This window comes from Ascaphus truei, chromosome 4 (genome assembly GCF_040206685.1).
Source record: "Ascaphus truei isolate aAscTru1 chromosome 4, aAscTru1.hap1, whole genome shotgun sequence".
Taxonomy (NCBI): domain Eukaryota; kingdom Metazoa; phylum Chordata; class Amphibia; order Anura; family Ascaphidae; genus Ascaphus; species Ascaphus truei.
This window is the reverse complement of record NC_134486.1, coordinates 363,580,167-363,602,828: the sequence shown is the minus strand read 5'-3', so window position 1 is coordinate 363,602,828 and position 22,662 is coordinate 363,580,167. Positions and strand designations below refer to the sequence as shown.

General features: G+C 43.0%; 1 protein-coding gene across 1 annotated transcript in view; it reads right to left on the bottom strand.

The window, feature by feature from the left end:
- The window catches only part of TAF1B (TATA-box binding protein associated factor, RNA polymerase I subunit B), a 133,080-nt gene that overhangs the window by 92,512 nt on the left and 17,906 nt on the right, over positions 1–22,662 (bottom strand). The window contains exons 3-9 of the mRNA XM_075598345.1: positions 17,210–17,308; positions 16,471–16,561; positions 15,211–15,308; positions 14,431–14,526; positions 12,298–12,452; positions 8,451–8,633; positions 6,306–6,405 (exon numbers count right to left, since the gene is read on the bottom strand). Coding sequence (XP_075454460.1) covers positions 6,306–6,405; positions 8,451–8,633; positions 12,298–12,452; positions 14,431–14,526; positions 15,211–15,308; positions 16,471–16,561; positions 17,210–17,308 — 822 coding nt within the window. The remainder of the gene's footprint in view (positions 1–6,305; positions 6,406–8,450; positions 8,634–12,297; positions 12,453–14,430; positions 14,527–15,210; positions 15,309–16,470; positions 16,562–17,209; positions 17,309–22,662) is intronic.

Genomic DNA, 22,662 nt, shown 5'->3' with positions numbered 1-22,662 from the left:
GCGTAGGTAAGAGGAAATATTCCTAAGGTTATGTGCCTTATTGGTGTCTATAAAGCAACCATCTAGGTGGTAATAACCACGTCAGATAGCAGCACAATTGCCAGTGGGATCCTATGGCTAGGGGGGTGACCCATTTACAACCTTCATGGTGTGTCATAATAAAGTCAAATCCATAGTGTAGATATTATTCGAATGGCCCATTAGGTCCTGTGTCAAAATGCTGGTAAAATATACAATAGATGGAGTAACGTGTATCTCAACGGTGATAGAGATCAGATCCTACACACTGTAATTGTATGTGTAGTAGCGTATCAGCCCATGTGAAGGCTATCGATGAGTAATGAACCATATGTTGATGTGGTTATGATATCCACAACACTTCCGTGGTGTGACTCAATTACCTTATTGCCTCATACAGTGGGACACGAATTTCAGGTAACGATGGCAGTTACGTGTACCCAGATGTATCAGATTAATATTTAGGTACACCGATCTCTGTGTAGATTTCTTATCCTGCACGTTATAGTGACTTGTAATTCCTGCGTGCCGGTTTCCTGTGGTAAGTCATTCACGGGAAGTGTGTCGTGTGCCTGTGTATATCATGTACTGGTTTAGCGTATGTGTCCACATGTAGTTACACTGCGCGGTATTGTGCTGCCAGAATTATCATGTTGTGTGCCTCATTGGGGATCTTTTTGTGTGCTCTGTACACCCCTTTTCTCCTACATATTTATCCCTGGCAGCACGCGACCGTTATCCTTTCACCTAGGGGTTTGAGCGCGGTACCACCATATCTTTAGAAGCTTATAACATCTAAAGACAAAAACAAAATAGCAGCACCAACACTTCTCCAGAACCCAAACTAGTGGCATCAACCTGGTCGATTTACATAAATGGAAAATGGTTGCTCGTCAATGCCCTGCAGGCAGTGATTGATCAGTGTCTAAATCCGTCCCATAGAAACAGCCTATCGGAGCCGCCCATTGTTGAGAGTATGAGTGCACTAGCATAACTTGAAAGAAAGATAGGTCAAAGAGAAGAGATGGGGTGTTATTTTATATTGCAGACACCTTGCCATTTACACTGTTAAGTAGCCCCCCAAGCCCACCCTTTTTTGAAATCCTAGTTGGCAAAATCTGCACCCCGTTTTCTAAGGCCGTTGCTCGCATCTACCACCCCCCTAAAGCCCCTCTACAGTCCCCGACTGATATCACCCAGCTTCTTGGCTCCATTTCCTCTCTGAATGAGAAGAGTGAGCTGCTAGTTCTCGGGATTTCAACTACAACTGGTTCAACCCTAAAAACCACAAAATCCAGATATATATCAAGTCACCTAATGCAACTCATTTCCCAACAGACAAACCTGAAACCTCACAACAATTCCTTGCTAGACTGATTCTCTCCTCAAATCCCAGCAGAATCCAATCTTCTGGCATCCTTCCTGACATTTTCAGTGACCATGCAATAGTGTACCGTGTAAGGAAAATTAAACAACCCCAATTAAGCCCTAAAGTTCTCCTCACTAGAACATTTAGAAACTTTAACCCACAACAGTTTCTGGCTGACCTTACCAACTGCCCTTGGTACAGAATCGACTTAATTCACGACCCTGATTCTGCGCTCGACTATTTCCAATCAGAGTTCTTAAAACTCTGTGATACCCATGCCCCGCAACGCAGAATAAGAGTACGGGGGAGGGGGGCAACTTCCGTGGGTTACAACTGACATTATAGCACTCTACCATTTCAAGGATGCCTTGTGGAAAAACTACAAAGTAACTGGCACTACCAAGAATCTTAATAACTACAGATGCCTGCGGAACGTGTGCACAAGGCAAACAAGACATGCGAAAGCACAATATTACTCTGACAATCTTCACCAGAATGCATCAAACCTTTCTGGATTACAGCGTTTGAATGGTGGCATTGACGTGTTAGGGCGAGTACTGACGCCCTCAGGGGCTTACTGTATGTGCATAGGACGCCAGGATTGGTGAGGGTAGTGGCGGAGCTTAGTGTTTGATTGCTGTGGGGTGTTTTACATTCTGGGCACATGTTTCAAATTATATCTCCTTACCACATTCTAGCCCCCTTACTAATGCCAAGTCCATATTGCATGCAGCGAGCCTTCGAATATGTATATCATTACTTGGACTTGATCAGTGGCAATACTTATATAATTATTTACTTCACTACGTTGCAATACCTTTTAGCATAACTTGGAGCACCGGTGTTTGGAGTTTGTTCTCCGCTCTACACATACCCGTCTATCTAAACAAGCTGCTCACACGTACCACATGCAGCACTTATCATCTGAAATCCAACTCCAAAAGACTGTTCATGGTCCCAAAGTTCAGTAAAGTATCCGGCCGCTCCTCCTCCTCTTACCGTGTACCCCAAAACTGGAACAATCTACTGGAGACTCTCACTGCCGCCACCAGTCTAAGTTCTTTCAAAACAAAAGCTGTCTCACATTTTAATCTCGTCTGTAACTATTACATACGTCTTTAATATATTATCTTTAACTGTGCATGCAATGTCTTGTATATAATGTATACCCTGTTCACTTATGTAACTGTATTCGTAACCATGTATTATTTGTCATCTTAACTCTATGCCCATGACATCAGTGGAAGACTGACCCACAGATGTTAATTTGCAGGATACTGCCTACACGAGAGTATTGCAAGGTTTGATGGTATAGAGCAGGGGTGGTCAACGCCAGTCCTCAAGGGCCATCAACAGGCAAGGTATTAGGGATATCCCTGCTTCATTCTGACTGAGCCACCTGTGCTGAAGCAGGAATATCCTTAAAACCTGACCTGTTGGTGGCCCTTGCGGACTGGAGTTGCCCCCACCCCGTCCTATGCGGTTAGTACCCATGTACATAACCAACAGATTCCTGGAGAGTGGATGCAAGCAGGGAGCCCTAGATAAAGCCGAGGCCGAGTCTGAAACACCCAACCCCACTTTGAAAGAACAGAATCCCTTTTGTGCAACATTTGTGCAACATTATACTAACACAGCAACATGTGTATCGAAAATGGTGAGAAACAACTAGTGTGTGGTCAAAAGTGACAAGTAAGTTGTTGACTGTATTAAATAACTACCTATGATGGTGTACAAAAGGAATGTCAATTTGCGGGGCATTTTGGTTAGAGCAGATCTGTGTGAGAAGTATAAATAGGAAAACAATCAATTTTCAAGCAGGGTAGGTTGCTTTCGATGTCAAAATAGTGGTACATGCAATGCATTAATAATCAGTAGAAATTTTAAAGTCATCAATACATCTAGTGAAAGTTTTCATATTCAACTATATAAACTTCTCCACCACACATTGCATGTACATGCAGCAATATATACACGTAGGGAAAACTACAGTACCAGAACTTTTAAATGCAGATTCGTAGAACATAAAAGCAACATCAAAAGTGTCAGAGAGCGTAAAGAAGAAGGGACATTAAAAGAGGATGAGAATCCAGCAGCACTCCATTTCATTAATGAAAATCATCCTGTATGCACACAAAGTCTAAGTTTCACTTGTCCTCTGAAACCCAGGAATTAATTGGGAGCGGCAGTCATGCCATCCCTGGGATATCAGACTCGTGTAATTGGTCTGCGTCTCCATTAACACCATTCAGTTGATCAAGTGAGCATGTTTACATGGACAGGGTGGGGTCCTTGATGTGCAGCACATGGCAAACCTATGACATTCGCTATTGTTTTCAGTACCTTAGGTGCGCACATCAGTACCCACCCCAGTATGTGGTATCACTGCAGCGGATCTACATTTAAGCCTACATAGGGTGCAGTGATGAGCTGTTACTACAGAACAAACCTGACCTAGACTTCTACCACGAGGAAATGTGTAACCTGTAGGGGAAACAATTGTGTTAGCGCCTTGATCTACATTGTCACAGTTTTACATAGCTGTTAACGCAGCATTTACAAGCACTGTAAAAAAAAAAAATTAAAATCACGAGCCTCTGCATTTATTATTCATATCACATTAGAGGTCACTTTGCTTTTTCAGATATCCGAGTATCATGTATCATGTTCCATAGGATCTTGCTGCCTTGTTCTCTGATGTTTGGTTATCATCCTATTTTGCTTTGACACTTGTGCAATGATTAAACCTTCCATTCCCTGATCTACCAGTATGCCTTTTACTAGCTAAGCGGGGACATAAGTGAGCAATTTGTGATATCGTATGTCCACGTGAAGTGTACGATACAGTAATGGGTCCACAAGAAGTTATAATGTTGCAGCTCTAGTGTAACTCTCTAGCGCAGATCTGACCTTAAAGCTGCAGACCAAGCAATATCCTACATGTGTGGTTTTTGTTTTTAATAAATCAGTTCTGTACTGAGAAAATACTTGTAGAATTAAAACAAATTCTGAATAACATTTTTAATGTATTACAATGTAACAAATATTTTTTGTTTCTACAGCAATCATTTACAAAGTCACACCCCCTTCCCCTTTTGAAGCAAACGGATTTAGACTCTGATCGATCAATGCCTGCAGGGCATTGACGAGAAACATTTTCCATTTATGTTGGATGCCATTTAATGATAAGTTTATATAAGCCAATGCCAAAACCCGTTATTATATGTGTAGAGCGATTGAAGTTTGCTACCGACACTGAATTGAATTTGCCATTATGCTCACTGTTTTTTTGCTGATTATGTCAAATCACCGGTGGAGGGGAGGTCCCTAGGGGAGGGATCAGAGGAAGTTATGTCACTCTGTGGCCCTAAGTGGGTGGACTTCATGTTTTTTTCGTAGGTGTTTTTCTTGGGGTTAAACATCTTCGTTCACACACTTTTATGTCCTGATGGTGTATTAATACACTGTAACGTTGATTTATTAAATGCAATTAAGCTGCCTATGTGCTTCTGATACAAAGAAAATGTTGACCCACTACAAAGAACAAGGCCTAATTTTACATGCAAAATTCTGCACAGGCTTCTATATAGGAATTAAACAATATTATGAACGGCTGGTTGTGTACTCTTGTAGTGTGTTCTGTTCTGCCAACTATAAACCTGTGCACTGCTGCTTGGAATCAGTAAGGACTGATGACCGGGTATCCCAGGTCTCAGGTTTGGAAGCTGCTGATTATTTTTGGGACCTCAACTCAGAAAATGTACATCTACAATAAACAGCAAATATTGCGCATATTGCAGCTTTCCAATTCCCATGTGTGACGCTCTATAACTGCTTCCAAACGGCAACATAAACACCTCGCTCCCATGGTGCCAAACTTTCCTTTTGGCCATGACTTAGTATGGGTAGCCTGCAAGGCCAAAAACGGCAAGTCAACAATTCAGATACTAAAAAAGCTTTGCGTGCCTGGCAAAATCCAGAGCGTTAGGCGATAAGGAATAATAATAATATATGCATAAAAGACGGCGGCACGCTCTGTACCGATCCTAAAGAGGGGGTCCGTGCATGATTTTAAAAAAAAAGGGGGGGGAGTATCTAACAGGAAAAAGAAAACCGAAGAATTCAAAATATTAGCACCGGACAAAGTATGAGCAAAGTAAAGGTGTTTATTGACTCATAACACACAGTTACCATGTGTTATGGGTTAATAAACATCCTTACTTTGCGCCGCTGCTGATATTTTGAATACTTCATTTTCGCGGTTAGAAATAAATAAAATAGATATAGAGAGAGAGAGAGAGATATACACTGATGATATTTTGAATACTTTGTTTTTCCTGTTAGAAATAAAGATAGATTCGATAGATAGATACGCTACGATAGATACTGCGGTGTGATGAATGGATAGGACAGGTATGGTGCCCCTCCTGAATGCTCTCCCTCTCAGACCTCATTGATGACGCATCCCGTCGCACTGATTACTTTGTAGTTATTTGCTTTTTAAAGAGTATGATATTTTTATTGACGTTTGTATTTAATAAAAGCATTGTTATTCAATTCGGGGGATAGTTTCTGCATCTTTGCAGTGTACATACGTCCTCTTTGCTCCCTGGAGCGCATCAAAATCAAGGATTTAGCCTTTTCTGTGTTTGTGTAATTTCTGCTGTTGTCCATAATCCCGAGGTAGCACCCAGTACCCCAGTAGAGTGGGGTAAACGGTATTTTATTCATGTTGTGTTTGCATAGATATTGCCATTTTCACCAATGCTTTAATGCCACTGTAAAGCAATATCAAGAAGCTTCCACACTCTACATATCAAGCCATTGTTATACGTATCCAATCATCACTAATATCACAGAAAGATGTGGCAAAACAAAAAGGGGAAACCGTTACATTTTTATAAGAAGCAATACGTACCTGTACTCTGAAGATACGGATATCAATTCCATAAAGCTTGGTTTGTTCTGGGAAATACTGCTCGGCATTCATGTAAGGTATATGACCATGGACAACAAGCCTAAGCATTTGAGAAAATAAAAATAAAACCTTCACATTTTGTAAATGTAAAACATTAAACAGGTTTATAGGACATACAGTACTGTAAAGCCACAATTCAGAGTGGGGGGGGGGGTTAAAGAGAGAGAGAGAGAGAGAGAGAGAGAGAGAGAGAGAGAGAGAGAAGGAGAAGAGTGGGGGTGGGAGAGAGAGAGAGAGAGAAGAGTGGGGGTGGAGAGAGAGAGAGAGAAAAGAGTGGGGGTGGAGAGAGAGAGAGAGAGAGAAGAGTGGGGGGGAGAGAGAGAGAGAAGAGTGGGGGGGGGAGAGAGAGAGAGAGAGAAGAGTGGGGGGGGAGAGAGAGAAGAGTGGGGGGGGAGAGAGAGAAGAGTGGGGGGGGGAGAGAGAGAGAGAGAGAGAGAGAAGAGTGGGGGGAGAGAGAGGGAAGAGAGAAAAGAGTGGGGTGAGAGAGAAAAAAAAAGAGTGGGGTGAGAGAGAGAGGGAGAGAGGAGTGGGGGAGAGAGGAGTGGAGAGAGAGAGATGAGTGGGGGAGAGAGAGAGAGAGAGAGAGAGAGAGAGAGAGAGAGAGAGAAGAGTGGGGAGAGAGTGAGGAGTGGGGAGAGAGTGAGGAGTGGGGAGAGAGTGAGGAGTGGGGAGAGAGTGAGGACTGGGGAGAGAGTGAGAGTGAGAGAGAAACCAGCAACGTTTACATATTTTTAATAAGGAAACTTCAAGAAATGGGTTAAAATTCCTAGTCTTGTAAATTAGTTTGAAAGTTATTTCCTCTTCGGCAAACTGCGATCGTGACTATCGGGGGAACGATCGCATTGAAGCTCACATGATCTCTAATTGGCGTATCAATTTAATAGTGCCCCCATCTACACTATCGCAGTTTAAGGAATAACCAGGTAAATAAGAATTTTAACCCAGGGAGTGTTAGGACCTGCTTTCGGTCATGCCTTGTTAGTGGCAGCAGGCTTAAGACGCTTTGGCCAAAGGGTTAAACTAAATGACCCTTTTTACAAGAGATATATAGGTATTGCACTGTGTATTTTTGTCACATTGGAAGTAGCTTTGGGCATTTCTGTTTTTTGTTGTATACATTTAGCCACGCCCACTAGCACTCCTTTTGACACTTATATGCATATATATGTGGTATTGGTTGGGGTTTCTCAGAGCTTGTTGGGAATCTGTGTATTGTGTATAGTGTATTATTTCATGAACCAAGAAAACATTTCACCGATCTGTAAATCCTTCCTTCTTTTATATCACAAATTAAATACTGGAGAGTTTCACTCTATGGTACAGAAGTGCAACATTGATTTAAATTCCTATGCGCTAAACACATTATATGAAAGGGAGGTGAAGTACACTAACTACAGTATTAACAAAACAATCTAACAAACCGTTTCATGTTTATGAATTGCCAATGTATCAGGGATACTGTGTCTGCTATTTCCTCTACCAGAGACTCTCCAGCTTGTCCCATCTTCACTGCTTATCCCCCTCGGACAATACAAACATCCTCAGGCTAGAATTAAAGCTTAAGCCAGGGGTTCTTAACTAGTCCTCAAGAGCTCCCAACAGGTCAGGTTTTAGGAATATCCCAGCTTCAGCACAGGTGGCTCAATCAGTGGCTCAACCAAAGACTGAGCCATCTGTGCTAAATCTGGGTTAGCCTTAAAACCTGACCTGTTGGGGGCCTGGGGGGGGTGGCGGAGGGGAGAGTCTTGAGGACTGGAGTTGAGAACCCCTGACTTCATCACATGTTGTTCTATTCCATGCAGGGACTTATAAAGATGTCCAGTAAAGCTTAGAAGTGGCTTACAAAAAACAAATAAAAGCAAACTAGAGAGAGAAAGTAGAGGGGACTTGCTCTGGTTGGAGTAGAAAGAAAGGATTGCCCTTCAGCCTCTACACTGCCTGAGAGAACAGAAACAACATTGGCTTAAGTAGAAAGAATGCATAGCAAAAGATCACTGTTCTGGCCCGGCACTATCTGATAGTAAAATGCATCCTGCAGGGCACAAAGACCAAGCAAAGCTCAGGCCAAATACACATGTCCCTTACCGCAACAGGTCAGACAGCGTTATCGACTCTCTCATCCAAAGTAACGAGAGGTAGCAGAAAGCGAGGGTCATCGGCATAGACATTAATACTTCCCCTCTCTTTTTCGGTTTCATAAATAATCCCCCATCCAAAGATCCCGACTGGACGGACATTGCACTTTCTGAATTAAGAGATACAATGTTACTATAAACAAACATATGTAAAGTAAATCAAACTAGCTTTTTAAACAACGGTGTACATGAATCTAAGTTTGTCTCCTGTTTTTTTTCCGTTGTGGGAGAAAATCCCCCTCGCAATCTAAATGCAATCATGTCTCCTCATTTCCTTACTCTGGGTTCAAGAACATCTGAAGTACATGGGTGATAAAGTTTCCTTAAAACCAACTGGCCTTTTTATCTGATTATATGCATGTATAATGTTATTTAATGGGCAAGTAAATTATGACATAAGGCAAATGGTGGCCCTGCCCCCAGAGAGCTTACAAATCGAAGGCTCATATGCTGGGTAATGCAGCCAATCGGGATAGAGGAAACTGCCCTGCGAGATCGGGGAAATCCAGCTGCACCCGTTTGATCCTCTCACGGAACCCCAGGGCAGGGCCGCGGTACCCGGGTTGGGAAACACTGTTACAAATCAATAACTTGTGTTGGTTCAATAGCCTCCTTGCTTCCATAGGAAATGTGTTTTAAGGAATTCTGGCAGCAAATGGTTAAAAAGGTATTAGTCTGCAGAAAATCTACACATGTAGTCCTGAAAGCCTTGGTCTAGATGCAAATCTGTTCTTATACTGCAGAAGTTAGCAGAATTCTGAAGCAAAACTGAAGAGACTCGAAGTGGTGGCCTTCCAAGATGGACTAAAAGAGAAGCTCAGTGATGGTGTCTCTAAACCGGGGACTCATTGTGCCTGCAACATTTTATCTACAGTGTTGTGTACATTGTTAATCTTTTTCCTTACATATGGCTTATCAGTCTTCATAATGTGCCAAAAACATGATTTCATTTAATGAAGCGAGATATTGATGCTTCACATTAGATACATTTTTTTTTTACATTGTGTCCTACCTGCTTATTAGATCAATTGTACTACCTGCTTATTAGACTATTGCCAACAAAATGGTTTAAGCAATCTTAGGAGGTATAAATGTCCTGATCTTGTAGAGGGAACACACACTTATCAAAAGCCCCAAACTGCACTACAGTGTGCGCAGAGAGCATGGGTGGTAAAGCTGTCAATCACTGCGGGAGCTTCCAAAGTCACGCTCTACAATGCCTTGCTGCTGTGGATGCCATTCTCACGGGCTTAGGAACCCACTATAATGCCTGAGATCCACCATTCACTAACTCCCTGTTGAGAATCCCTCAGAGTATAGAGAGTTTAGTTAGCCTGGGGTCCAAATGTCCCTCCTATGGTAACTAAACGCCTGCAGCATGTAGCAAAGCAATGGATCTAAATACAGATCACAGGGTATTCAAATTCTCTGGCATCTATACATATAGCGCAGAATAATGCTGGTGGGGCAATAGAACACAGAAATTGACTTGAATGGGATATTCCATGCACTGGTGCTAAATTGGTACCATTGTACTTAATGAATAACCCCCCATAAAAATCTCACAACTAGGTTTGCATCTGAGCAATTGATCTATTATGGCTCAAGTGAAAATAGAAAAAGGAGAACAAGTACATCTAATGTAGCCCAGAGTGAGAATTTTTGACATCCTAATAATGTGACTTTAAGTCAAACCCCAAGTTAATGACAGCACTGAAACATGGAAAGTTATGATGCATGACGACCATTTACCTTCCTCAGCACTGAGTTCCCGGTTTCCTAAATCCTTTAGGTCTTTGTCTATCCAAAGTATTTATTAAACTAATGTAATGTAACTGCCGATCCCTCATATATGAATCCATGTCCCCACGAGTGTGAATCAGCTTTTCCAATACATGGGTGCTATGTCTATTTATCTGCAGTGATTAGAAGTTACCATTGTCACTAGTCATTATTTCCCCATTAGTCTATGGGGGATGTCAAGGACACTGGGTTTAAAATAAAATGTCACAAAATAAAAAATAAAAAAGGTTTTGGAGGAACGCAAAGCACACAAACACATTTTCACCATCTAAGTAGTATTTTCCTGGTCTCCGAAAAATCTTATAATATGCCTTGAAGCCCTGCTCAACAAGGCCATCATTTGCTTTCATTTTTCTATACTCCCCCAAAATGTTCTAATAAAAATAGGCCTCAGAAGTGGCAAAAGGAAAGAAACGGAGAGGAGTATCAAGAAAAAGTATGAATGGTTTAAAGCTAAGCAAGTATTAGTGTGTTTAAGCTTCTTCTTGTGCTTTGTAGGTAGTTCTTAAACACTCTTCGGATTGGTAAAGTTGATAAATCAGCTGTAGTCCGCATACTGCATTGATAAGATTGCAGCTACACTGCATCCACTGTCAATCATTTTGCAGAATAAAATAATTGTGTAATTCAGTAATGCATTAGCAACTACCCTGTTATGCAATATACACTATGTGTTCCTATAAAAGGGTATAGGTCCCACAAGTTTATAACAGAGTAACAGTTCACTTAATGTTTACTATTACACAGACTAACTTTTTCTGCCAGCTAACCAAAATAAGAAGCCAAGACCCAGCAGTACCACTGGAACCTATTGGTTTAACCAATTAAGGTCCCTGCAACACTAGGAAAAATGCCAAACAGCATGCAAGTGTAGCCCTGGTAAGTTTATGGGCTATATTTCTATCCTCCTCCTGGCAGTAATCCCTGTGTAAGGGCAGGTTTGCCGGGCGTTATCATGGGTTTTCCCCACCTCAAGCACTTGCCCTGAAATGGTGACGGTAGGTCACCTGACCCTGTGTCCAATCAAGAGACACAGGGGTGGTGCCTGCTGAAACTATTAAGAGCAGTGCACTTCCTATCTAGAAGGAGTTCTGTCTGCTGACAGAGTGGAGTAGTGAGTTAGGATCCAGAGGAGTAGAGCTGCTAGATCTAGGTGGACCAAATACCTCTCACCCTGCATAGGGGGTGAGGGAAGAGCTAGCCCCACTCTGGGTGGCCCATAGGCCCAGAGTGGAGGCAGGGGACATCCTGAAGGAGTACAGCGGGCTGGCTGTGTATATACTGCATTGACTGCTACTGCTGAGAAACGAATAAAGAGCTGCTGCTATTTAAAGAGACAGTGTGTGAGACTGGAATCTCTCATCCCTGGGAGGGGATTCTGCAGTAGGGATTCCACCCCGTATCCCTGGGGCCTACTGCAGATGGAGGCTCTGCACCATTAGAAGAGAACGAAGGCATCCAGCCCAGAGTCCTGTCCTGTTGTCCCCCCATGTCACCGCGGGAGAATCAGGCCCTCCTGTTGCCAGCAGGTATGCACCACACTCAGGCATGTAGCCAGACCAAGATACACCCTAGGGTACCCGACATGAGGTTGGGGTTCGATGGGCTACACATGCAACCCATGCAGCAAACAAGCCTCAACTTAAATGTAACAACCCCTGCACAAGTTAGGTTATGTTGTAAACATGGTGACTTTCCATGGGTTTGATATCCTCTGGCTACATTTTGTGTCATGTCACAGCCCGAGTCCCCTCTCTCTCCCTCCCCTTACCTTTATTGACTCTCTGATTAGGACGGGGGGTGTGGGGAGGGGGGGTAAGGGGTAAAGAAAAGCACTTGATATACAAACACTCCCCCATTCAGAGGTCCGCCATGAAATGCAATTTGCAATTCATTTTCAGAAAAACAAGACGGCGCTTTGATTTTAGCACGGTTAGATTAGTTTAAAGAATCCAAATTAAGCCGGCTACGTGGGATTGCACCTTTAACTTAACTTGCCTGACATAGTGGTGTTGCCTCCACCTGAAGAACGTCCAACGCTGCTATCAGAACGACTGTCCCCCTCTGCTTCAGAAAGAGACGGTGCTCCTATGCTAAAGGTTTCCAGCTCACTGTCCTGCTCAGAGAGGGTAGCGCTGCTTTCAGATACCTAATTCCCAAGTAAAAAGCAGCAGTTTTACTATTTGAAGGCACACACACATTTTGAATCTTATACTGTATGTGGGGATATGCAATAAAGTGAATGTTATTCTGCCACATAGCCCCTTCTCTTTATAATGGCGGTTCCATATTTGATGGACTTGCAAACACAAGTCTCAGGAAATTGCAATGTCAAGATCGAAAGCCTAAAAGGTGAAAAGCAGAACAAAATATCATGAATATTAAAAAGGAGCCATGCAAGCGTTTTTCGTTTTTTTGGGTTTTTTTTACATTAGGTATGAAGCACGGGGTCTCCGGAGATGAACCCCGCTAATTTCAGCTAGGGGGACCCCCTAATTCCGGAAATACTTCCTTCCGAAGAGGGTGCCGGTATCGCTCTGCTTTTCTGCGCCACGCGGCTTAATAGGAAGCCGCACCGGATGATGATGTCACGGCTTCCTATTGGCCCACAGGGCACAGGAGCTTGGAAATGCCGCCATAATGTGAATGAACCCCGCTACCCAGCCAGAGCGGCTACCAGCACCCCCTACGGAGGAATGCATCTCTGGAAGCAGGGGGTCCATGGTGCAGAAATGATGGGGTTCAGCTCCGGAGATGCACTGATTCAGTCCTATGAAATTATTTAAAATAAATGTAAAAATAAAAAAAGCACTCTGATTGCCTCCTTAAACAGGGCTTTTGTTTGGAAACTCCGGAGTGCCAATACCAGACTAAGGAATGAATGGAGAAGCCATTTCAAAGCTGTTCAGAGCCCAGCTACGGGGGTTTTCTTCTCAAATCCAATTCTAAAAAGTAGCTGGTGTAGGGTCCAATGCCAATAATTACGAAGCAGTGTTATGCATAGTAGATGTGGCCCCAAACTGGAAACAGAGAGGCAATGAAGATGCACAAGGGGAGGGAGCTGCACTGGCGATGTGCTCATGTGGTATGTCCAGATGCAGGGAAAAACAGGGTGAGGTGGTCCATACACTCTCCCAAACCCATCAGCCAAAGTTATAGCCACAAGCCAGGTGCATCAAACCTGTAACACACAGCCTGGCAGAAGCAGAGTCTATAACCATTCCAGTAGTCATGACGACTATGCCACCGGTGCTGAAGCAGGAATAGCCTGACCTGTTGGTAGCCCCTGAGGACTGGAGTTGGCCGCCCCTGGTATAAAGTCTGCACACATTCAAGTTTTAAAATCAATTCATGCATAGAAATGCAAAAAAGGAACGTCTTCAATACCAGACTTGTTAAGAAATTATTAACCCGATAACTGAATGAACCGGCCCATCTTACATTTAAAAACAAAATCATAAATGTATTTATTTTATAAAAAGCACTTGCAAATCAAACGCATCATTTGTTCTGCTACTCACATCCTCCACTTTGAAATTGCTGAACATTTTTCTTTTTCTGGTTCAAGGAAATACTACAGTAAAAATACAGCTTTCAAGCTAAAAATACCCTGGCCCAAGGATTGAACGTAATGACCCTTACTTATGAGAAGAAAGATGTGTATTTAACTATATAATTTGTCATCTTGGATGTAGCAGTGGCGCTTTTGTCTCTTGTAGTACAGTATACATGGAGGTCACAAACCCAGTAACACTCCTTTTCACACAAATATATTTATGGTGGGTTTGGGTTCTGAGCTTGCAGGGGGTTTGTGTAATTGTAATATACACAAAAATATATTACATTTATGAAACTCTTAAAATGTTCACCGTAACAACATTTGTTTATAATTTTTCCATGATCACTGCAGATTTTGTTTCTAGCTATAAAAGTTGCAAGCTCAAAATGTACCTAAAACCTGGTCCAGTCTTCTCGGGTTTGCCTGATTAATCATAATTCATGTATTGATACTACTGTCCCAGCCCGACAATGTCAACATTTAACGGTTGACATTGAAATATAGATTTTCCCCTCTATTAGAATTTATCCCTTAACCAGCTAACTTTTCCCCTGAGCAATGAACTTACAGTCCGACTTCCACGTCTTTCATAAGCCGGCCTTCTGACATATGCCTGCTTACTCTTCTGAAGATACCTCCTCCAAAAGTTACACATGATTTCATCCTATTGTATAAAAATAAAAAATCACAGTGAAGCTAGAAACGTTTCACAGCAACAAAGCAGAGATTGTGAACAGACTGATTCCTTCTCATCTCCACTATTAGTCCTTCCAACCCACAGACACACAGACACACAGACACACAGACACACAGACACACAGACAAGAGAAGCCGTCCAACTCAATCTTCTGTTCTAACATCCCCACATACTGTAATTGACATCCTGTAATCAAACAACACATTCAGTAGTTGGTTACTATAAAGGAAAAATCAGCCGTCAGTGCCTTCTTATTAACATAACTATAAGATATAAAAGTTATTATTACCAAAGGAGAGAACCAATTAAAAACATATAACATATAAAATGGAGTCTACACTGCAACATACAATATCAGACTACTCTGTCCATCAAGTGCAGTCTTAGGACTTGATCTGCAAGTTATATATTCTATTAAACCTGAGGGTGGAAAAGGATACGCACTCAAAGCAAAGTTGATAAGTTGAAACCTCGGACAAACAGAATTACAAGCATTGTTCACTATTTGAAAATAATTTGTTAATTAACTTCCTTATAAAAACACATCTCTTTTAACATGCACAGCAGTTCACACTCACAGGCCCCTTTCAAACACGCTATGGCTAGCTATGCCCTTTAGTTTGAAGACTGTCTTCTGGTTTGAAGTCTTACCTTAACATTAGGGTTAATTCCCAAGGTCTGCAGTGCTTCGGCTTGTTTTAGCAGTATGAACTGGAAACCTTCACAAATGTACCAGTCCCAGCCCTTTTCTGAAAGCAGGAAAGCAGTATGTTGAAGAAAGGTTCTGATTTTGTTCAACCCCACAGCGCCTCTTCAACAACCCACTCAGAATGGACCATCTGGCAAAATTACTCCGCTAATTAGATCTTCCCCCAATCCCAGGAGTTGGGCTACTCCAGTCCTCAAAGTGCCAGCAACAGGTCAGGTTATCAGGATATCCCTGCATCAGCACGGGTGGCTAAAACAGTGGCTCAGTCATTATGACTTCACCTGTGCTGAAGCAGGGATATCCTGAAAACCTGACCTGTTGGTGGCACTTGAGGACTGGAATTCGCCACCCCTGCCCTATTCTATTCCACAATATCTACTAATGATACACAAGTAATACCCAGTTTGGAAGCTCCACTGTATAATGTTTGCAATTAATTATTTACAGGGGGATTAATGTGCTCGTTTTAATTTAGCCGTTACAAATTGCATCAATTCTGCCGTCTGACCGTGGTGGCGGGAGTAGTGAGGACCGAACATATCCATGCCAGGTTTGAATGTTACACCCGCCGCGTTGCCATTGTGGCGGGTGTAAGCTCCTCGGAGCAGGGACTCCTCTCCTGAAATGTTACTTTTATGTCTGAAGCACTTATTCCCATGATGTTATTTTTATTATTTGTCATTTATATGATTGTCACATTTATTACTACTGTGAAGTGCTATGTACATTAATGACGCTATATAAATAAATACATACCTACATGCGACGTCACTTGATGCCACGTCACACAAACTCTTCTGAATCCCAGTAAGTGAGTTAGAGGCATCGCGTGGTCCCCCGGCATTTAATTTAAATGCCTCGGGGAAGAGCTTGAGGCCTCTGCAAACGCTGCGCCTCCCCCCAAAAAAATCCCACGCCCCCCAGTTTGCGCACGGCTGAATTAAGATATACATACAGTATAATGCATTATTTAGTGTGGTGAAAAAATTTATAGAAATAATATTAAAATCACACAGACCTAGTACTTTTAAAGATGTAATATTGTATAGATTAGTGTTTTATGAAGTTCCTCTAACCCTTAGGTGTTTCATTAGAAGTTTTATGTTTCTTCTCCTATATGTGCAACCCTTATTTCTCTGAGAAGATTGTCTTTTTTGTTTTTTAACAATAGCAACCTCTCTCCATTATAGCCCTGTACTCACCATTTTGTTTCTTCCGTTTCAGGCCTCTGGAGATGGATTGGATCTTTGCATTGGCAGAGAAAGTCTCCGACTCTGCAACCTCTTTGGTTCTCTGCAAGATCAGACGACATGCAATGAGATGTAAGGACAGGAGTGATCCATGCCAGAAATGCACGAGTATTGTTTATGATGTTATTTTAACTGCATTACCATTGTCACAAAGACATTTGTAAGTGCATTGTACCAGCTTGGTGGCACTGGATGGAAGTCATTATATAGTGTTCTCCATATAGTATTGTGAGCTTCTATATCCAACCACTGCTTTACACCGGCATTTAGAACACTGTCCATCTTACTATGTAACAAGGCTCAGTGTTCTCCGTGGCCAATACTCTGTGACTGGTGGTGGGGAACAATGGCAGGTGTAGCAACGTCAGGGGTCTGTCGAGCAAGGGGGCATGGGTGACATCACAGGATGCAGGCGAAATCGGTGGTTCTGTGACATCATCACTGATGTCAGACTAATCCCTTCTAGCATTGAACAAGAGGCCAACTAGTCAGATATCGCTAAATAAGCAGCAGCACGCCTATCTGAACTCACTGTAAAGGTGCAAACATTACTAATGTATTATGGCTCTGCATTATCACCGCGACTATTACCCAGTTATCAATAGTTCCAATCTTATCTACCCATTAGGAGTTTTCTTACAAGGCTTAATGCAAGATGGGGTAAAGCTACCTGTCCGGTCTACTTACTTACCTCTATGACAGTGTGACACGACTTGCAGTAAAACTTGCTTTCATCGGTTATACCCCAGTTCACTTCAGAGCACTGCGGACAAGGCTCTTTATAATCCCTCTGCCAGAGTAAAAACAATTAAAAAAACATTTAACAAACAGCAGTCGCAAATTGACAAAATCTAGAAATTATTTATTTGATGTTTACCAAGTGGGTCCTACAAGGATGCCCGGCTTACTCCGGCTCCGGCCCGGGCTTAACATTGATGTACTGGCCCTGGGACCCAAGTGTAACTTTCAACCTTGTGCCGGCGAAGCGACCGATGACATCACCCGTCGCCATTGCGAAAGTTGCATTTAAAGTTTAGGCGACGTCGCTGGCTACAAGTCCAGTGACGTCACAAAAGGGGAGGGCAGAGGCACAGAGAAGCTCCTGATTGGCCGCAAGGGGAGACCATCGCCGAAAAAAATCAAATATCAGTGACTACCAGATTTCTGGTAGCGCTGTCGCTCCGTCGCGTGCACTATAAGCGCAGCCTAATAGAGAACTGCCGCAGATGCTTTAAGGCAGGGGGGTCCAACTCCACTGGTCAAGGGCCACCAACAGGTCAGGTTTCTAGTCTCCGGCTGAGCCACTGACAGCCACCTGTGCTGAAGCAGGGATGAGGGGAAAACCTGACCTGTTGCTGGCCCCTGAGAACTGGAGCTTGGTTAACCCTGGTTTAACCACTTTCCTGTTGGAGGTGTCTGCAATATATTGTATAGCAGAAATGTTTGTAAGAAACTGTAAATGGTCTGACCATCACTGGGGCCGACCTGCCGTCTCTCCCCCTCTGGGTGACCACCCCTCCCCCCATCCCACCAGTTCCAGAGATGTGCAATTTTTAACACCAGACAAGTATAAAATGCCCAATGGTTACAGTTCTAACATTGGAATTACTGCTGTAACTGTTAAACACTCATCTGCATTGATTGCTGGCAAAACAGTTTGATAACTTGACACAATAAAAGTTGTATGATGCACCTCGTCATACTAACCTGCTCTATCTTTCTATCAGGAAGAGTTTCTTCTGAAAAGGATAGCTTTCAACTTCTTGCACCAATATTATGCATATGGAGTTTTTATATAGTAAAATAATGTAGAGCAGGGCTGCGGACCATCCTATTCTTCTCCTACATCCTCCCATCGCCCTTCTTGCCCACCCCCCGCTGGTCCTCACTCCCAGTCCTCCTTCCTGCCCCATCGACCCCTCCAACATCTCGGTGATCCTGTCACTGCCGCGGTGTACACGCCCAACAATACACGGAGGGTAGCCACGTGACAGGCTTCAGCGCATAACTTTCCTTCACACAACTCCCCTCAGTCTGCACTGCTAAGTCTCCTGGGCTCCCACTGAAGTTACTACCGAGGTGAAGCACTCTTCACCTTCTACCCCCTCATGCCATCCACATCACTCTACCCACACATGCCACCAAGCTCACAGCCCATTCATGCCACCCACTTCAACCAAGGTCATACTCTGCCCTCCTTCCCCCATATCACTCTGCTGTCACTCCACCCTATTTGATATTTAATGCACCAACAATACAAGCAATGTGGTAGACTGGTAATGCAAAGCATTGTTTCACTCATGTTGTGAAAAAAGTTTCTCTGGCATCCAAAACGTCACCAAGAAATGTAGACCTCGACATAAAAGAAAGAAAAAAGTAAACAAAATGATATACTATCCGTGGTGTAGAACAGGGGTGCGCAAACTGTGGGGCGCATGATTTTCAGACGGGGGGGCAAGGCGGTTCGAGAGGTCCGGCGCTCTCCCCCAATGCATTTAAATTAAATGCCAGGGGACCGCACGAGGCCTCTGTAGCAAACTTACCTTGCCTTCCAGTGTCATTATGGTAACCTGGCGTCAAATGATGCCGCGGGGTCACGTGACATCACAATCCGAAGCCGAGCGGGGGGGGGGGGGGGGGCGACCCAGCCGGGGAGGAGAGCAGGCAGGGGTGCGTAGCGGGAAAAGTTTGCGCACCCCTGATGTAAAGCATTATAGTTTGCAAACAAATTTTTAGATCTGAGCTCTGTCCACACAATTAGAACAGATGTACACATTAAAGTATAACCAAACAGGTCCAACATCTTCAAATGTACACTCCTTGTCCAGAAGATTACAATATGTATTAAGAAAAATAAATCAAATAAAAAAAGTGAATTTCTGCTGAAATAGTTTTGCATAATGCAAAATATGTTATTTCTACAAAGTTTTAGAAAAGCCAAGTAAACAGTAAATGATTACCAATATAAAAAGCTTAACTTCGGTTATATTTGGTCAGTGGTAACGCTACTCACAGCTCTAACAGAGAGTTCCAAAAAATAGACAATGATATAATGTAAGTGTAGGCTGCTGAGGTAAGCAACGAGGTGAATCAAAAACGTAGGTGTAACACGAATGTTGATGTAGATGGAGAAAACACTGTGAACTGCGTGTTAGGGAAAGGGAGTTCCAATGGAAAAACGCTACCTGAGATCCTGAGAAAATAGAGAGACTATGTCGGTACCTCTATGGATCCCTCTTGTAGCACTCCTCATAACGCAGCCCTGTTTGCAGCATAGACGAAAACGTCCTGGAAATCCACTGCACGGTCTCTCATCTCTGGCGTGGAGTTCCCGAGTGCCGGAAGTGCGTCATAGCACGTCCGGTCCGTCCGGAAAATCTTCCTCTCCTCTGTAGACACGTGATTTCACGGGGGAGAATGTAGTGAACGTCAACACCCACGTACCCTCAGATCCTCAGCTCTTCTCTCCAATCAAGCAACGACAGCATAGGTAATGAAGATTGGAAGGTAGAATGAAAATAAGGAAACAAACAAAAGAAAGGGCTCTGAGGAGCCTGAAACGCGTAGGGTTGTTATGTATTAGTTTTTTGTTTGTTTCCTTATTTTTTTCATTTTATGTAGTCTTATTAAAACTTTTTTAGCCCTCCACTCGGTGAGCTGATGGTGCATTTTTTTGGGGCTTTGGCGATTCTACCTTCCAATCTTCATTACCTATGCCTTCGGTTATATTTGTCTGCTCTTACAAAATATACACAAAATATACACAGACACAAACACATTTTTTTCAAGTATATTGTAAAAAAAGGTACATTGCAATAAAATGCTGATCTGATCCTGCTGTCACCAACAGACAGGGCCTCCCACAGAAACTGGCAATACTATAAAAATTCAGCCAGGCCTGAGCACTCTGTGAACCAAGAGAAAACCAGAATAATGGTTTCCAGGGGAAAAAAAAATCTAACCATGCAGCAAATCACAATTCCCACTTAATGATAATACACTGGAACCGACGGTGAGCCTCGGTCCAACACTCAGCTCATCAGGGAGATGCAACCCGACCATAAATACACTGATGGAGAAGGCCTGCAAAGCCTTTAATGCAATAAGGAAACAGCTGTACCACCTCAAACCACCAATAAGAGTCTGGGTGAAAATATTCAATAGCATCATCCTTCTTTATGGCAGTGAAGTGCGAGTGTGTGAAATATCCAGACTTTACAAAATGGGATACCAGCCCAACCGAAATACTGCACCTCGACTTGTGCAAACACGTTCTCCAAGTACACAGGAGTACATCAAACACTGCATGCCGGGCTGAGACATGCCGCTTTCCTCTACTGCTCACTGTGCAGCAGGGTGCACTGACATTCTGGGCTCACCTCAGCAATAGCTATCCACATCTTTCTGCTACAGGGCAATGAAACACCAGGAGCTACTCACTTAACCCTGTGCCAAACAACTTGTCCTCTCATCCCAGAACAAAACCACACACAGATCAACATGCCAAAGAAACAAATCAACTCAATCGCCAGCGAAATGAAGGAACAGTATGTGGCGATGTGGAAAAATGATATCCAGTGCTCAAAGAAGCTGGGGACCTATCACGGCCCACAGAGAGAATACACTGGCACCCTATCTACTGAAGGTAAAAGAACCAAGGCAGAGACAGACCATGTGCCAGTACAGAATGAGTGCCCACAGCCTGGAAATAGAAACAGGCAGGCACAGACAGAACTGGAAGCCCCGGGAGACGAGTGTGCCAGCGATGTGAGCTAGGAGAGGTAGAAGATGAAACACATTTCCTGCTCCGCTGCAAAAAAACTTCCCACTTAGAGCTACTCACAGCTCTTATCCAGAACTTTACTAATATAGAAGAAAACAAAAAATAGCAATCCTCCTAGGAGAATATGAAACTACAGCAGAATTTGCTGCACACTATATCAGCACCTGTCACCGGCTGACAGACACCCACTAAACCCCACATCCATGTGCGTAACTGTTACCCATGTACAGGCAGTCCTCGGTTATCCCACGGAATCCGTTCTGGAAGTAGCGTTGGTAGTGAAGCCGTTGTAAAGTGAGTCCCATGTTAATCGGTGGCGGCGAGCGTTGGATAACGCATTCAGGCGTCGAAAAACGGCCCATAGGGTTGCATTGTAAAGCGATGGATATGCCATTCGTTGTAAAGTGAAACATTGGATAATCAGGACTACCTGTATTGTGTAATCATTATAACCTACCCCCTGATATTTATGCTATGGCAATACTGAAATGTTTTTATCTATCATGCCAATAAAGCTTATTTGAGAGAGAGGAAACAGAGGAGAGTATGTATATATATATATATATATATATATATATATATATATATATATATATATATCCACCTATGACTGAACACACAAGCTTCCATATTCTGAAATAAATATTTCCCCCAAGAAGTCATACTTTTTTTTTTTTATAGAAAGTGGAAAGAGAGAAAAATGCAGGAACATGCAATAGTGCAATACATTTTACTAAAGAGGTATAAAAACCATAAACCAGTAATGCCCCGTCAGGAATAAAAATCGTTAGCACAATATCACCAGAATCATAAGGCTCCGACGATGAAACAAAACCTTCTGCTAGATGACTCAGGCAGGTACGTCTGTCTGTAGTGATACAATGTAGCGGGGAAGGCTACTCCCTGTCTCCCTCGCACAGATGAGGACTCCGTGGTTCCTGCTCATGGATAGGCGGCTCTCTGTCTTAAGCCCACAGGAGAGAACGATCAGCCTCTACGGATCCAGTCGCCGAGTCAGGACCACGCTGGACGGTTTAAAGCCTGCCGTGGCGCTGTAACTGTTCTGTGATTGAATACGCTCAGTCGGTGTGATTTTGGATCATCGTCAGAGCCTTATGATTCTGGTGTTTTTGTTGCCAACGATTTTTATTCCTGTAAGAGCATTACCGTTATATCTTTTTATGCTTCTTTTGTAAAATATATTACACTATTGCGTGTCCCTGTGCTTTTCTCCCTTTACCCCCACTCTCTATATACAGGTATCCAGCTATCTGAGATCAGCAGCAGAATGTTCACATATAGATGTGACCTTTATGAGCCAGCAGACTTTTGAAACCGATAACTTTTATTGCATTTTTCCA